Source organism: Gekko japonicus, unplaced genomic scaffold (assembly GCF_001447785.1).
Source record: "Gekko japonicus isolate JY-2015 unplaced genomic scaffold, Gekko_japonicus_V1.1 scaffold111, whole genome shotgun sequence".
Lineage (NCBI taxonomy): Eukaryota > Metazoa > Chordata > Lepidosauria > Squamata > Gekkonidae > Gekko > Gekko japonicus.
The window spans coordinates 1,849,637-1,867,487 of NW_015171505.1; the positions used below are offsets into that span (position 1 = coordinate 1,849,637).

General features: G+C 44.8%; 1 protein-coding gene across 1 annotated transcript in view; it reads left to right on the forward strand.

The window, feature by feature from the left end:
• The first annotated feature begins 5,747 nt into the window (after positions 1 to 5,747).
• The window catches only part of RHCG (Rh family C glycoprotein), a 43,874-nt gene continuing 31,770 nt past the window's right edge, over positions 5,748 to 17,851 (forward strand). Inside the window, exons 1-3 of the mRNA XM_015419247.1 lie at positions 5,748 to 5,955; positions 14,332 to 14,518; positions 15,244 to 15,394. Coding sequence (XP_015274733.1) covers positions 5,748 to 5,955; positions 14,332 to 14,518; positions 15,244 to 15,394 — 546 coding nt within the window. The remainder of the gene's footprint in view (positions 5,956 to 14,331; positions 14,519 to 15,243; positions 15,395 to 17,851) is intronic.

A 17,851-nucleotide genomic window follows, 5' to 3' on the forward strand; every position in this document is an offset into this window, starting at 1 on the left:
TCAGAAATTTCCCATCCCTTTTGTAGCTTTCCTCTTCTTGATTTTCTGATTTCTCCTCTTAAGTTTTAAAGTCTTAATTCTGTGTCTTTTCCCCTTATAAGTGTAGAAATCTTCTGAGTATAAACATCTGTACTCAATCTTTAGAATAGTTTGTGTATCCAAGTGTTGGTTTCTTTTGTCTCTCTGAGGTGACGTGACTCCTTATTTTAGCAATTTCATCACCGATGGTTCTTTTATAAAGTCTCTGATGCACATTTGTGGAAGTTTTGTTTCTCTTTATAGGCGCAAAGTCCATTCTGTGGATCATGTCATCTTGATCGTAGGTTTCCTCTATATCCTCTACACAGTCACGTCTTTTTTCCTCCTCTTTCCAGGCTATCTGAACTGTTTCCTTCTTAGTTTGTTGCCTCAGCATTCCTGTTTCCTCTTGTGTAGGATAAAAACTTTCTCTGACTGCCCTTTTTACAGCTACCATAGCTGTGTTTTGAATTAAACTATGCAAATCTTTTAAAGAGACCTGTAATAATTCAATGCTTATAAGTTCCATTGTATCTGAGAATAAAGCCTCTGTGAAGTCTATCTGTGCCATCCATTCTTTCAACAATGTGTTTAAACCAAATAAATATTTTCCAACAAAATTTTACAATGGCTCCACGTCTAATAATATATCAACAATTGTTATAGTCATATTAAACACAAAGACAATATCAATCATCATTTGTGCAGTTTGATCTTAAAAATTCCCATTTGTTGCAGCATCATACAGATGCATGTTGTTCAGATCATCTGGCATATCCAGATATATGCCCAAAGAAGAGGTTGAAAGTGTGTTGGGAAAAGGCTTGCCTGTATTGGTCTTAGGTTTGCCACCCTCCAGGTGGGGCTTGGGGATCTCCCGCTTTTACAACTGATCTCCAGCTGACAGAGGTCAGCTTCCCTGGAGAAAATGGCTGCTTTGAAAGGTGGACTCTATGGCATTGTACCATGCAGAGGCTCCTCCCCTTCCCAAACTCCGCCCTCTACTGGCTCCACCCCCAAAGTCTCCAGGTATTTTCCAACCAGGACCTGGCAACCCTAATTGGTCTCTTGCCTAGTACTCTTAAAACCAGGCTTTACCTGTCTGTGGCAGATTATTCTGTTGGATTTCCTCCAAGTCCCACTGCCATTCCCTTCCTGCATCACACTGAACACTCTCTGCTCTGGGATCTAGACTGGCTCCAGTCTCATGTGCCACGAACTCATTACAGAGCAGCAAGCATGATGTGCTTCTAGTGACTTCCTGAAGCCCTGGGATGTCCTGTCCCTTCAAGAACAGGCTAAGCCTGTCTGCCTACCTTTAGCCTCCTTGAGTTTACATAACTTGCTCCCTCCTCTGTATCTGAGAAGTGTTCCCAGAGGCCTTCCCACTTAATTTTTTTTTAAGTTTAAAAGGACTTTTTTTGCCATTGAGTCACAACTGGCTTATGGTGACCCTGTAGGGCAGGAGTGTCAAACATGCGTCCCGGGGACCGGATCAGGCCCCCGGAGGGCTTCTATCAGGCCCGCAGTGGAACTGGCTGTCTTCTGCTGCTTCTTCCAGTTCTGCTGCTGCTGCTGCATCATTGTAGGTTTGCAGCTTACAGATACACACCTGAACAGCGTACTCAGGATTGCAGCAGCACAGACATTTTGGTGCAGTAATTCAGAGCAAGAGGTGTCAGTAATCAGACACTGTTAAATAAGCAAAATATTGCAAGAGTGCTAATGTTTTAAGCATGTTTTTATTTTAAGTAAAAAAACCTTTGTGTTTGTGTCTTTAATGAAGTTTATATTGCCACTACCTGGCAGTAAATTTTATGACACACTTGGCCCGGCCCAACAAGGTCTCATTTATGTCAGATCCGGCCCTCATAACAAACCCTGCTATAGGGTTTTCAAGGCAAGAGATGTTCAGAGGTGGTTTGCCATTGTCTGCCTCTGTGTAGTGACCCTGGACTTCCTTGGTGGTCTCCCATCCAAATATTGACTGGGCCTGACCCTCCTATATTTTGGACTATCCAGGACAGGGATTTAAAGAACTTACAGCCATGAAAACAAGGAGCCTAAAATCATGAGCAAATGGTAAAAACCCACTTTGGTTGCTTCCAACTGCTCAGAAAAAGAGGGGGAAAGGGGGAAATTTATGTTTGAACAGAAGATAATGACATCCTTTAATCACATTGCCTTTATTGTTGTTTTTGGATTTGGAAATTTATGGCGACCCTGTAGGCAAAAGGTGAACAGAGGTTGCCTCTGTGCAGCAACCCTAGACTACCTTGGTGGTCTCCCATCCAAATACTCACCAAGGCTGGCCCTTCTTAGCTTTTGAGATCTGGCAAGACTCTGGCTGGAATATTAATGAAAACACAGTACTTCTTTCCCTTGAAAGTCAAACAGTGAGTAATATCGTTTTAAACCACCCCTTGCTTTTTAAAATGACTTTGGAAATTGTATCATGACTGTGGCCACCAGTTGGCTGCCCTGACATTCAAATAGTAAAATATCAAAGCATGATTCATGCTTTGTGTTGGAAAACCTACCTGTGTATTGGAAAACCTATCTCCTTGAACACCTTCATGTTCTTCTCTGCCGGGTATTTCATAGTGCCCTTGCATTAATCTGTTGCTGCAACTGTTGAAACACTGTTTATGGTTCCCCTGGAGGGTGACTTGAAAGGAGAGGTTGGGGCTTCAGCAGCCAACTGTGGTCTGCGCAGATCATTGGGCAAAAGTTGAGAACCTTATCTTTGTAAGAACCAGTGGAGCATGGCATTATTGTGCATTGAACTGCTGCCCTCAAATGTCTGATCTAAAGACTGATAATGTGGGAAACTTAAATCTAGCTGAGAGAGTCTTATCTGTTCACTGTGAAAGGCATTAACTGCTTTTCCTTTTTTTCCATATTGAAAACAAAGTGTTAAAAGAGCAAATAAACTTTGTTTTCTTTCCACTGGGGGAAGTTAAAAAGTGGCTGAGAATCTTGTAGGATTGATGAGGCTTGGCTTGTCACTATCTGCAAGGCCTGGCTTGGCTCTGAAAGCTGAACCACATTCTGATGCTGGATTTCCAGGTTTTGAGCTTCCAGACTGTGTCTTTTGGTCCTTTAAAAAAAGCCCCCAAACCCCCTGATGTAGGAGTGCAGGGGAGAAGGAATTAGAAGAGACATCTGAGCCCTTGGCCCATCAACCTCTAGAAGCCTCTTCTGGCATCTACCCCTGGTCTGAAATGTACCCTAGTAAAGAGCAAGCATTCTCAGGAGAAGGATTAAGATCTCAGGGTGAGAGGACAGTGCCTCCTATTTTTCTGCTTCTGCTGATAGCTTCATCCCCAGGTTCAACAGACTCCCTCTTGGGCCCCTAGGTACAGCTGGGCTCAGCACCCTGTTCCGCTAAGTCCCGCCCTCTGATCTGTGAGTCACTGTACCTTAGTCCTCAAGTTCCGCCCCCGAGTCTCAGGTTCCAAACTCCAGGGAACTGCCATAGCAACCCTGGTGATGGTTAGTGAGTGTAGCTCTCAGAATCTCCCTGCAGAGGACCAGCATTCCCTTTGAGGCTTGGTGAGTGAGAAGATAATGTGTGGAGAGGCAAACAAGCATTTTGCCACTTGGGGGTGCTTGTGGAGGGAGGAGGGCAATTGTCTCTTATCCCCAGTGAATGGCAAATTTAGAAGCCAGCATTAATCACTTTGACTGCAAGGACATCAGGTTAGTTCAAAATGAAAAAGAGACAGGGATCCCACTGGTTGTCCAGTTAACTGAACTGGGTAGATATCATGCCATCTGTGCAAGAACAGTTACAGGCAGCTCATTGAACAAACAGTGCAGTAGGCAAAAATGTGGGAGGCAGAGAAATAGCTACAAGTTAGAGGCAGTAAATAAATAGAAAGGAGCAAGGTTTAATGTGGGTCCAGGGCTATTTTTGGCAGGAACGCACAGGAACGGAGTTCCGGCTGGCTCCTGAGTTGGCCACGCCCAGCAGGAGCTCATTAGCATAACAGGCCACACCAAACAGCAGAAACTCATTAGAATTGGGTACATTAGGGGTGTGTGGCCTAACATGCAAAGGAGTTCCTGTTACAAAAAAGGCCCTGGGTTTTGACAACAAACAAGGTAAACAGAATACGAAGCAAAAGGTGGGTGTGGCTGGATGACCACACGTCTGGTAACACAGGGTGTGGCCTAATATGCTAATACGCTGTACTATCAGGGGTTTGGCCTAATATGCTAATGAGTTTCTGCTGTTGGGTATGGCCTATTATGCTAATGCGTTCCTGCTGGGCTTTTTCTACAAAAAAAAGCCTTGTGTGGGTCTATTTCTGGTTCTGAGGTCCCGTTCTGGAATCTGAGAAAAATGTAGCACCGCTGAGCATGTGCAGAGTGCTTTTCCTTTGTCATGCCACCCAGTTTCCAAACACCTAGACTGGGGGGAGGAAGTCATCTGTTTTTAAAAAGTAAAGCCCAATCTGTGTGCTGCAACAGTGCCTACTTTGCCATCATAGATCAACAATAAGGTTGTGTGAGCTTCAATGTATCCTTAAAGAGACGGTATGATTTACTGTTGTCCCTCTGTATGATTTACTGCTGGCATCTGGCCAGCCTTTTCTGGAGACAAGTCATTCTGCTGTATCTTTGTACCAAGTGTGCTGCCTGCATCTTTGTCAAAAGCCAGGTTTACAATCTTTTTTCTGTAGCCATTCAAAGTTGTGCAGCCAACTCATGTCAGGACTTTTGTTCCAAGACGTTGGTTGGGGGTGGGAGGGTCAGTCCCAGCAGGAAAGGCAGAGTACAAGAATGATGGCTGCAGAAAAGCTTCATCTGTAAATCAGGGCATTATAAATGGAGTGAAGCTGGCATCTTTCTTGACTTTGCTCTATTTAACATATTTGTATCCAGCTTAATTTCCTTAGACTCAAGGCAAGCGAGACCTTGGGCATGTGAGTCTTGTAAAAATGGAGCTCCTGTACACTGTCAGCCCATTGGCCCAGCTGGCTTAGCCCTGTCCCCTGTGAACAATGCTCCTGGCCTGTTGGGTCTTTCGGGGACTGATTCTGGGATCTTCTTGAAAAACAGGTGCCCTGTTAGTGATCCCTGGGTTCCTGAGCAGATCTCTACCACTGGGAAACTAACCTGTGACCTTCCTCTCTCAAAGGAGGTACCCTGTCACTAAGTCAGGGTCGCAAGCAGATATTGGCCTAAAATCCCTTTACATGGATGCTGGGAATTGAACCTGGGAACTTCTGCATACAAAAAAGGTGCCCCATGGCCCCTCCCTACAAACATATGCTTTCTTCTGATACAGCAAAGCTAGATGTCTAGCCTAAACTATACTCCAGATATTGGTGTTCTGGTTTTGGAAGCTTGTTGAGTCTGAATCCCCGAGGGCACTGGGTGGATGCATTTGATTGTTGATTTGTTTAAACAAAAAACATCCACTTTACTGAGAAAGAAATCTCCTCCTGAGGCATGTGCCCCACCTCTTCCCTTGTAGCTATACTCTAGAACGTGCATGGCTCTATTAGCCTAGCTACGAATGGGTGCTCTTGCGGCTGTCCTGAAGCAGCTGTTATGACTGACAGCCACCCTGTCACACCCACACTCCCTAGATCCACATAAAATGCACAACCTTCCTCCAGCAGCTGGGACTGTTGTGGGCATTCCTTACTCTGGCCAGAGACTCTCTGTGACTCCTCTGGGTTGCTGTTTTTGCTGAAGAGCAGGAGATCAGTGAAGCTATGGCAAGGATCAACCTGATGGCGAGGAACACAGACATGCGCCGGCGCCTGCCACTGGTGTGCCTGCTTTGGGAAGTGGCCATGATCATCCTCTTCGGGGTCTTTGTGCGCTTTAACTCAGAAGCTGATGCAGCTGGCTGGACAGAGAAGAAGTATGAGGAGAACATTACTAGTGACACTGAGAACGAGTTCTACTTCAGATATCCATGTGAGTCATATTAAACATACTACTTATTAATACCATTTCTTTTTTCCTCACATGTAGACCCTGCCCAGACTTCTGGGTGGCATATTTGAGTACATGAAAGCTGTTTTCTACTGGCCACCAGTGTTCCCTCTAAGCTGAGTTAGTGTGAGCTAGCTCACAGTTTTTTAGCCTCCAGCTCACACATTTTTGTCCTAGCTCAGGAAGGATGGCTCCAGAGCAAACTAATTTATGCAGTAGCCACATTGCTTGCTCACAACTTTAATGCCAGGAGCTCACAAAGTAGAATTTTTTCTCACAAGACTCCACAGCTTAGAGGGAACATTGCAGTGGCCACTGGTTCACCTTCACCTGGATAGTCTACTCTGGACCAACAAAGGCACTGCAGACCTTTGGACAGAGGCTTTTCTTGAGGCAGCTGCTGCCTAAGGTCCTTTTAACAAGCTATCTTGGTGATTAAAGCTGGGACCCTCTGTGTATGCTCCACCACTGCCATGTGCCCCACAAGCTTCTGAACGAAAGAAACAGTCTTGCAGTGAAGTCATTGCCTCCCACCCCCACTATTGTTTCCTCTTGACTAGAGGCCTCACTCCGAAGTCTCAGGGGCAAATGGTGTGTGATGCTGGGGTTCTTAACACTCATCCCCAGATGTATAAAACTTCAACTTTCTCTCTGACCAGATTGGGGCCAACAGAGCTGGGGTTGGGGTGCTGAACTCTTATTTTATTTATAATTCACGTTCATAGACTGGCGTACCCCTGCATACACACGACTCAGGGTGGTGAATCTTCATCCCCATATGCTGATTGATGGAGTTTTAAAAAAGTGTTTGTTATTAAAATAAGGCTATTTTACTGAAGGGGCTCACTGTATGGCCCATTTTCAAGGGCTCCACCCCACCACCCCATTCTCCGCCATTTGGGCCTCGAGGTCCTTGCAAGGGCAGCAAGTCCCTTTGGACCCTGTTGGATGTTGTCCTATTGTTGCTGGTTGAGAAGGGGCCCCCATAACAGCAGGGTCCCAAAAATGTAGGTCCGCCACTGCCCTGCGTGCCGAACTGAAGATTGTTGAGCCCAGATGACGTGCATGCAAAGCTGCTTCTGACTTGTTGATTTCCCCCACCTGTGGCTATGCATGGAGGTTGTCCCTTCTTTATCCTCTTAACAAACTCTGTGAGGTTAACTTAGGCTGAGGTGATGGGGACCTGAACCCAGGATGCCTGTCCCTTGCTTTCCAGAGCTAACAACAGCCGGGGGGAGAGGCAGTACATACGTTTTTACTTCCTGCAAACAGTGCTCTAGGTGGGGCAGTTTACTTTCTAGTCCTACCAAGTCCTATCCTGCCAAGAGGATGGGATAGTAATGCATTGTCAAGAGTTTAGGCAGCCAACAAGAACTGCCATTCTGGAGACCCAGCCCTAAACAGGGATTTACTTCAGTTCCCCTCGGCATAACATTGCAATGTGGTCTACCTTGTTTGTGAATTGCTTCAGTGGAAATAAAACGAAGATTCTGATTTCCTGTTAAACTAACCTGAGTTTTTCCAGTCAACCTTTACAGTGGCATTAACACGCTGGTATTAAGTGCCTGATTTACTGCACTTGGGGGGGAAATCACATGTCCTCCGCTTAGGTTTCCTAAACAACTCACTTCATTAAACATGAGAATTGGCTTAGAATTGGCAATCCTAGATCAAGCCAGACTTGGGTTAATAATTAAATGTCTTCAGATTCATGCAACATTGTTACAAAATATCCCCCCTTCCTCTTTCTGGGGAAGGGCCATGGTTGTATAGTAGAGCATCTGTTTTGCATGCAGAAAGTCCCAGGTCCAATCCCTGGCATCTCCAGTTAAAAAGGACCTTGGCAACAGATGATCTGAAAGACCTCTGCCTGAGATCCTGGAGAGTATCTGCCAGTTAGAGTAGACAAGACTGACTTTGGTAGGAAGTGGCAGGTGTATGATAAGTCACATAGTATAACACAGCTTCATGTGTTCAACTAATGCTATAGGAAGGATAAAATATGCTAGGTATGAACCAGGCTGTCTCCATGAATGCTATGTTTCCGTACTGTTTATGCAATCCAGAGTGAGACATCTTGTTTCCTTTTCACAAGGTTGGAGGGAGGTGTGCATAGAATTTATTTGTATCCTGCTTTGAAGCCAAACACTGTTTCAGTCCTCTTCCTCTGTTCGGACTTGTTCTTTTGTTCTGCATAGAAATGCAAATGACACTTTTAAAATTTAGCTTTAAATCTTATGGGCATATAATGTTATTCCAATTTAAGAAGACCTTCTCCATTAAAAAAATGAGTATCCTGGCCTATCCAAGGAGAGAGTAATTAGTTTCAAAGCCTGTTTGACATGGGTGATTCATCTCTGGTAATTCTTAAACAATTGTGCAATCATTCTTCAGTCAAATCTCTTTTTGTGCTTTGTGCTTCTCTAAACTTTTTGTTTTTTGAAAGACTTGATTTTTGCCTTTGGGATTCAGCATCTATGGCTGAAGTCCACAAAATTCTCAACCTTATAACTGATTTTAGTTACAAGCATGGTCTGATGAGCTTGGAAAAGTCTTTAAAACAAATTGAGCAGCCCAAATTCTGGGGGTCTCATATGGAGTTATTCCCCTGATTTGGATGCTGAACTGCAGCATTTTCCCCTCAAGTTTCCTCTTGACCTTGTTGCCAGTTTTGTTGCCTCTCCACGGTTTCCTTGCCATTCCTCCATGCTTTCTCGAAATTGGTTTCAGAAAGCATGTAAAAACTATGAAGAAACAGCAGAAATACAACCATGTTGGGAAGTAGTTTGGAGGTAAACTGCTGCATTTCAGTTCCCTTGTGACAAAGAAATCTTTGTGTGAAAGTCAGACCTAATTCCCAGATGCATCTACCAGTTACATTTACCTGGTCAGCTTATATGTGAAGCAAGATGTGGACATTAATCCAGGTGCTAGGAGGAAGCCTAGACAGCTAGCATATTGGAAATAAATGCTCAGCCTAGCCTCCTCCCCCTGGCACACTAGTTTTCTGTGTTCAGGGAGCTACTTTTATGGGAGGGTGAACACTGATGCTGTTGTTTGCATGTAGCATTTGTACGGTTCTTTGACTGGTTAAAGCACTCTGGTTTAATCCTTTCAACAGCCCTTGGGTAAGCCAGTATCATTATCCCCATATTGCAGATGGGGTGGCTGAGGCTTAGGAAGAGTGGCTTGCCTGCGACTCTTTAATGACCTTGTTACTGAGACAAAATCTGAACCTTCTAGATCACAGATGAGCCACTGTGCTGCACCACCTCACACTAGGCTAAGATTAAGAGATGTGAGTACCAACAAAGGCATGTGTTATTTGTTCCGAAGCTCTGTTTTCTATTCTGGCATAGTGGAACTCTCACCACTGAAAGGATGTAATGATGGCCACTGTTTTAGATGTCTTCATTCCTTACTTTTCTCCCCAGTGGGGACCCAAAGTGGTTTACAGCATTCTCCCCTTCTCCATTTTATCTTAAAATGTGACTAGCTCAAGATTGCCCAACAAGTTTCCAAGGCAGAGTGGGGATTCATACCTCCCAAATCCTACTCCAGCACTGACCACTAGTACATTGCTATTACTCTCTTTTGGCAAATTCATGGAGAATAGGTCGATCAGTAGCCATGAACCAAGATACCTACTTGCAGCCTCCATGTTCTACTGAACATGGAGGTTGCAAGTAGGTCTCTGAATGTCATCTGATATCTATGAATGTCATCTGGTAGGGAAGGACACATAGCTGCTGTGTTCCTGATTGTATGTCTTTTGTGGTGTCTGGTTGTCTACCTTTGGAAATAGGGTGCAGCATTAGATGGGCCAGTAGGTATAATTCAGTAGTGTTTCTGTTATGTTCTTAGCAGCATAGGAATTTGCTATAATTTTTCCATAGTGGAAGAGGAGTCATTTTGTCCTTCAGGAAAATGTGCTGAAAGAATCCTTTCTTGAAGGTGCTACTCATGAGTCCCATAATCCAAATAATAAGTTTCTTTCTTTTTTTTTCTCTTTCAAATAATAAGTTTCTGATACTCAGATTGCACAGCTAAGCAAAAACTCGGACGCTAGTTCCTCTAAAAGCATTTATGGCAATGTGGAAGTCATGATTCCACATGTCACCCACATCACAGGCAAAGGTTTTAATCCTTCTCCAGTTTTCAGAAATGCCCTGTTTTTCTGCATAACACTTGTTCCATTCAGTATTCCACCCTTGGAGCCCCTTGGAGCTTCCTCCACCATTTGAAAAAGGAAGTTGTCAGCTAGACAGGTCAGGAAGTTGTGTGATTCTTGTCGCTATGTTGAGCCTGTCTCCCAGCACACATCGGGGAAGTTAAAGTCTCCCATAATTATAAGGTTCTGATGTCTGGATACTCTACCAATCTGTTCAAGGAGGGCAGCATCCATTTCCTGTCTCTGGTCAGGTGGTCTGTAGCAGACTCCAACAACAATACCCTTTGTCCTACCTCCCCTTATTTCCACCCATATACTTTCCACATTCTCCAGAACTTCCTGACAATCTAGCCCTCTCTTCACATACAGCACCACTCCGCCTCCTCTTCTACCCTTCCTGTTTTTCTTGAACAACTCATACCCATCCACTACCACATCCCAGACATGGGAATCATCCCACCAAGTCTCAGTGATTCCTATTATATCATAGCCCTCTGTTTGCAAGAGAATCTCAAGCTCTTCCTGGAGAGCTTAATCAGGAGATCTTAATCAGGAGATCTTTAAAATGAAGCCGCAAGGGGAAGGGGACAATCAACATGGGGGCTTCAATGAAGAAGAGAAAACGGGGGGCACCTGGGTAGGACAGGTCAAACAAAGGTACAAGGCTACGAGTGCCCTTATACCAAAGCCCATAGTATGGGTAATAAGTAGGAAGACTGTAAACTAAATATGAGCAATCAGTGTGATGCGGTGGCAAAAAAGGCAAATTCAGTCTTGGGTTGTATTAAAAGGGCCATAGCATCGAAATCGCAGGAGGTCATAGCCCCTCTGTATACTGCCTTGGTCAGGCCGCACCTGGAGTACCGTGTGCAGTTCTGGAGGCCTCACTTCAAAAAGGATGCGGACAAAATCGAGAGGGAGAAGAAGAGAGCAACAAGGATGATCAGGGGTCTGGAGATGATCAGGGCACACCCTATGAGGAAAGGCTAAAGGCCTTGGGAATGTTTAGTTTGGAGAAGAGGAGATTGAGGGGGGACATGATTGCTCTCTTTACATATTTGAAAGGCTGTCATTCAGAGGAGGGCAAGGAGCTGTTCCAGTTGGCAGCAGAGGATAGGACCCGAAGCAATGGGTTTAAATTACATGCAGAAAGGTATCGGCTGGATATTAGGAAAAACGTTTTCACGGTCAGAGTGGTTCAAAGGTGGAATCAGCTACCTAGGGAGGTGGTTAGTTCCCCTCAGGGCTCTTTTTGTAGAAAAAGCCCAGCAGGAACTCATTAGCATATTGGGCCACACCCAACAGCAGGAACTCATTAGCATATTGGGCCACACCCCTGACAGCACAGCTCATTAGCACATTAGGCTGCACCCACATGTTACCAGAAGTGTGGTTATCCAGCCACACCCACCTGTTGCTTGTTATTCTGTTAACCTTGTTTGTTGTCAAAACCCAGGTCCTTTTTTGTAGCAGGAACTCCTTTGCATGTTAGGCCACACACCCCTAATGTAGCCAATCCTAATGAGTTTCTGCTGTTGGGTGTGGCCTATTATGCTAATGAGTTCCTGCTGGGCGTGGCCAACTTGGGAGCCAGCCGGAACTCCGTTCCTGTGCGTTCCTGGCCAAAAATAGCCCTGGTTTCCCTTCACTGACAACTTTCAAGAAGAGGCTGGACGAATATTTGTCAGATGCTTTAGGCTGGTCCTATACTGGGCAGAGGGTTGAACTAGATGGTCTGTATGGCCTCTTCCAACTCTATGATTCTATGATTGTCTCCTCACATACAGAGCCACTCTGCCTCCTCTTCGATCCTTTTGGTTTTTCTTGAACAACTCATATTCATCCACTACTACATTCCAGTCGTGGGAATCATCCCACCAAGTCCCTGTAATGCCTTCTATCCCTCTGTCTTCATTAGAAGCTCAAGCTCTTCCTTCTTATTGCCCAAACTTTGAGCATGGGTACATAGACACTTGAAGCCCTACACCTTTGGCTCCATTAGACCCGACCCTCACAGGTGGGCCTCTGTTGTTTGCTCTCCTTCGTTTAAATCCTTACGTTGGTCATCTCTTTCCCCTTGTGGTGTCAGTTTAAAATCCTCTTGATGAATCTCTCCAGGTTTCTGCCAAACACATTCACTAAGGCTGATTTCTATCTCCAGAAAACAATGGAGGGGCAGCAGCTAGCAAGAGATTTCAAATTGCTATTCACTAAATGCCAGGTACATGGTGCAAATGTCTCCATATAATGGTGGTGGATTTTAAAGATATTTTTCAGAGGAAAACAAAAAAGGAAAAAGGTCTCAAAATCTAGAATCTTCTGGTTCTATTGGTTTTTGAGTGGCTGAGCTGTACATTCCGTTAATAGAAATCCCTACCACCACCACACTGCAGTCATGTTCACACATTCTTTTTACCATTTTTTCAAGAGTACTTTGTGAGATTGGATCACAGATCTCATGTAATATGCAATTTGAATCAGTCCTATTTTCTCTCTCAAAATCCAGACTCCTTTAACATTCTCTTAAGAAAGAAAAAGGCCTGCGCTTCTGTCAGACTCGGGCCCTGGATTTATTGTCTTTGTACTGTTAACGCTTGGTTTCGCTTTTGTATCCCTGCTTGTTAGGCACATCTGTTATTGCTCTATGCCCTTATCTTTTGCCCTCACTGACATGACATTTCAAAGGGGGGGAGTAAGTGTGAGTGTGATTGCCTGTAGGTAAGGATGCGACTTTTGTAACTCTTCTTCATGCAGCCCTCAGGAAGTTCTCAGATTTCCGCATGAGATCCGACCTTGGGAGAGATAAGATGTTGAGCATGGCTAGTTAGGTCGTATATCTCTCATGACTGGTAGTGACGCTGGTGTATGCATGGAATGTGGGACCCCATCTTTATTCCTTGGCTTGGCATTCCCAGTTCTGACAAAGATGTTCACCTCTATAGTTAACCAGATCTTTTCAATAAACTTTCAAAAGAAAGACTGTGCTAAGAGTTGTTCTATTGGGAGTCTGACAGCTTCTGAGCAATTTAATTTTTAGAATAATAAGCCTTAGGGTATAGCTCAAGTGCTTTACATACCCTAGTTCAGAAATCTTTATAGTAATCTCTGTAAAAATAGACTAAGACAGTCGTGTCTGTGAATCACACTTGGATCCCATCCTCCCTCTGAGCTTAGGGCAATAAATGTTTATCCCATTTTTGTTTTTGCAGCCACCACCCTGGTTAGTTGGTTACATCAAGAGAGACTGACTCGAGGTCATCCACTGGGTTTTGTGGCTAAACCCACATCTCCCTGCTCCAAGTCCATTGTCCTATCTCCACATTATGGATGAGGCAGAGAGAATTGTAGTGGCTTCCCTAAAGCTGAGTTAGTTCACAGCTCATCATCTTAGGAGGTGCTAGGGTCCCCAGCATCTCAGACCTGAGGTCTGGTGTTGTCACATTGAATAGCAGTATTAATGGTAACTCTTCTGCATATCACTAAGAATTGTATTAGAGGGTATCTGTGGACCTATGGACTCACAATCATGTGACTTTGATGAGAGAATCAATGTAGGTATTCGGTAAAGGCCCTGACTGGGATGGCTCAGGCTAGCCCAATCTCATCAGATCTTGGAAGCTAAGCTGGGCCTGCCCTGGTTAGTACTTAGATGGGAAACCACCAAAGAAGTCCAGGGTTGTCATACAGAGGCAGGCAATGGCAAAGCACTTCTGTTCATCTCTTACCTTGAAAACCCCCAGGAGGAGTCAGCTTAACAGCACTGTCCACCACCATTGGGTAAAGGCCCTTGTTGCCTGAAATTGGAGGGCAGCTGCTAGTCATTGGCAGGACAAAGTCTGGTTTGTTCTGCCACTGCGTTATAATGATTGCAAAAGACTGATTTACACAAGTATGTCAATTACTTGTTTTCTCTGTGTGCAGTAACTGAGAGCTTGAATGCATAAACTGATTCTCTGGAAAAAGGACTGTGTGTCAGACAGCAAAACAATTCTGTCTGAGACATCATAACTGTGATGGCTAGTTTGCATACAAGTCATCCCTAGATGTTGTAGTCATCAGGTGAAAAGCATGTATATGTGTGAAGTAGTCCTCACTGTGAAGTGTGTTGGTCGCTACTCATGCAAATGAGGCCTGAGATGAAGATGGGGATACCCAAACTTGAACAAGTCTGCTTTTCTATAATGCAGCTTTCCAAGATGTCCATGTGATGATTTTTGTGGGCTTTGGCTTCCTCATGACATTCCTTCAGCGCTATGGCTTTGGAGCTGTTGGCTTCAACTTCCTCCTGGCTGCCTTTGGGATTCAGTGGGCTCTCCTAATGCAGGGCTGGTTCCATACTTTTGAGAATGGGAAGATAGTCATTGGAGTTCAAAGGTAAGAGCAGGTTTGGACTTTGGGGGTGGTAGAGAAATTCTTTTCTTGGTTGGGCTTTTTATGGCACACTGACTGAAAAAGACAAGAACCCTGTTGAGAGACAGTACAAAATGAATCTTAGTACAAAAGTCAAGTCAGATCATAGCAGTAGGGCCCAAATCCTGCAATCTGAATTGCTGTAGTACATTGCACTTTCTCATTTCCTCTTCACTTTGCCTGATTTTCCCATTGGGATTAGCAGAATTGGATGGACCATTCATGAAAATGAACTTTGTGGCTTAAGCACCATTTGAGCAAAAACAAAACAAAAACAAACCACAAATAGTCCATGCCCCTCCCACTCTTAAAATTTGACAGGGAAAGGGGAGAAGACAGAATATCAGATGATCTACATTTGATGGTTTGGTCATTGCCGTGTCTCCACAGGCCCTGACCTGGATGGCCCAGGCTAGCCTGGTCTTTGCAGATCTTGGAAGCTAAGGAGGGTTGGCCCTGATTGGTACTTTGATGGGAGACCACCAAGGAAGACCAGGGTAACTACACAGAGGCAGGAACCTTTTACCTTGAAAATTGTTTGAGATCGCTATAAGTCGCTGCAATTTGGTGGCACTTTCCACCACCACCATCCCTCCAGAGAGCTCCCAGTATTTAAGGTGGTTTGGTTTCCATTATTTTATGTTGCTCTTTTCCTGCCCTATGTTGACTCTTTCTCCTCTTCCCTTCAGCTTGATTGGTGCTGATTTCTGCGTAGGTTCCGTTTGCATCGCATTTGGTGCTATTTTGGGCAAAGTCAGCCCTGTTCAGGTGCTCATCATGACTTTGTTTCAAGTCACCCTCTTCTCTGTGAATGAATACATCCTGCTGGACCTGCTCCACGTAAGCCTATTCTGTTCTGCTGGGTTAAAACAAACAAATAAAAACAAAAGGAAATCCAGAGACTCTGTGTGCTGCTGTCCAGTCTCTGTGAGAAAAAAAAAATCAGTCTAATGTCTTTTTCTCTATCACCAGTATATATGGGGCAAGGCAGGCTACATTGATCTGGATGGCCCAGAGTCATCAAATCTCGTAAGTTAAGCAGGGTTGGCCTGAATGGGAGACAACCAAGGAAGTCCAGGCTTGCTATGTCGAAGGCAGGCAATTGGAAACTTCCACTTGCCTTGAAAATCCTATGGGATCACTAAGTCAGCTGCAACATGACAGCATTTTCCACCACCCGTGATCAATAGCATGATGCCCATGGGCAACATGGTGTTGCCAATGGATTTCCTGTTGCTCACTTGCTTCTTCCCCCAAACATCTCTTCTTCAAAGCAATAAGCCAGTCTTGGCTCCCTTCTACCTCATTGGAGCAGGAGGTGCTTCAGAAGACCTCAGAAGTTATCCCCTTTGTGTCTGCCTGAAATGGCATTCAGAAATACCTGCCACAATCATAGGAGGATTCTCAGCTTGGAATCTCCAAATACCTTTCATTGTGGCATCCACTGCCCTTTTCAGTATTCAAGGGCTGCCCTTGAAAAGTGTTCAGAAACTTCATTTGGTATGGAACAGTGCAGCCAAGGTGTTGACTGGAATGGGCTGTAAGGACCATATCACTCCAGTCTTGATTCACATTCACTGGCTTCCAGTTTGTTTCTGGGCACAGTTCAAAGTGCTGGTCTTGACCTTCACAGCCCTATATGGTTTGGGACCAACCAGGGCCGGCTCACTCACTAGGCGGACTAGGCGATCGCCTAGAGCGGGCCGGCTCTTAGGGGCACCAAACTGCACCTGGCCCCGTACTCTGGGAGTTTCTTGATTATCTTCCTAAAATGCATTCCTAAAATGCATTTATTTTTGAAAATTGGTGGGCGCGCTGGTGGTGGTGGGGCGCCAGAAGGGATCCCCGCCTAGGGTGCAAAATAAGCTGGGGACCAACATACCCGCAGGACCACCTCATCCCTTATGAACCTGCCTGGCAGTTACAGTAATCTTCAGAGACCCTGCTTCAGTTGCCCCCACCTTCTGAGAATAGGCAGGTGGTAATCCGGGAGAGGGCCTTCTCAGTCATGGCACCAAAATTCTGGAACTCCCCCCCCCCGAAGATTAATCTGTTCCCTTCTGTTACTGTTTTCTGCCAGTGAATTTTTGTTTCATCACATTCCCTCAATTATCCTTCCTTACTAACAAATATTTTATGTTCTGTATCTATTTTAACTATTTTATATGTATTTTAACTCTGTTTTTAAACTCTTTTAAAAGTAATTTTAATGAAGTATGTTTGGGGGAGTTATTTTAATGGTTTTATAATGAATGTTTTAAATCATGTATGCTTTAAATTGTTAGCTGCCTTGGCAGCCCTTGTAAGAGTAGAAAGGCAGGATATAAATTTTGTAAATATAAATAAATAAACTGTCCACAGGTGGACCTCTGTGTTTCTTGCCCAGTGAGTTTCTTGGGTGAGTGAAAATTTGAACTCCTGACTCTTTGGTGTGCATCTACCATTTTATCCACTGATCTATAGACTCACATGGCAGGCTCCATCCTCCTCCTGCCTTGCACACAAGGGTAACAGCTAGTTCCTCAGGCCCCTAATATAAGCTGCCTTGAGCATATGGATGATTTTCCACTTAGGGATGCCAACCTGAATTGATAAAGCAGTCAACCAGATAATCACTGGAGTACCATTTTAATTGGTGAAGCTACAAGATAAGGGCATGCTTGTTCATGCTGGAAGCTGTATTGATTCTGTGTTGGATCCCCAAGCATCGAGAATAAATCCACGTTTTCAAGAAAAGCAAAATTTATTTCAAAGCATTGGAAAGACACTCAAACACGTTCTTTGTTAGAACTGACTACAAACAGTTAGGGCAAGCATAATAAAGGGATTTGAAACAGATACAGAACCAATGGGTCACTTTCCCGCTGGCGGGTGAAAGGAAACGGTTGCGCGCTCATTCCCTGAGAACCAGGCTATCTCCAGACATAACACAGGTGCAGTTCTCAGGCTCTAAAAGCAACAAGCTGGCAATGAAGCGAACTCCCCCAGTACGTCCTCCAGTTGTTTGGCTTAGGCATTACAGCAGAGTAAAATAATAGCACACAGGCAAAGGGGGGGGGTAGCAACTGTACAGAAGTACCAGCAACACAGAACACCATGGCAGCTTGCTGACATACTGCCCCCTCAAAAATACACATTAACCACCGTCTCCCGGGCTGGGCGGGAGAACTCCCGGTTTGGGCGGGAGACCTCCCGGTTTGTCCGGGAACCTCACGTGGAACTCACGAAGCAGATAAGGGGCCCGAATATCCCCTTCTTCCACCCATTCGCGGTGCTGGGGTCCGAAGTCCACCCATT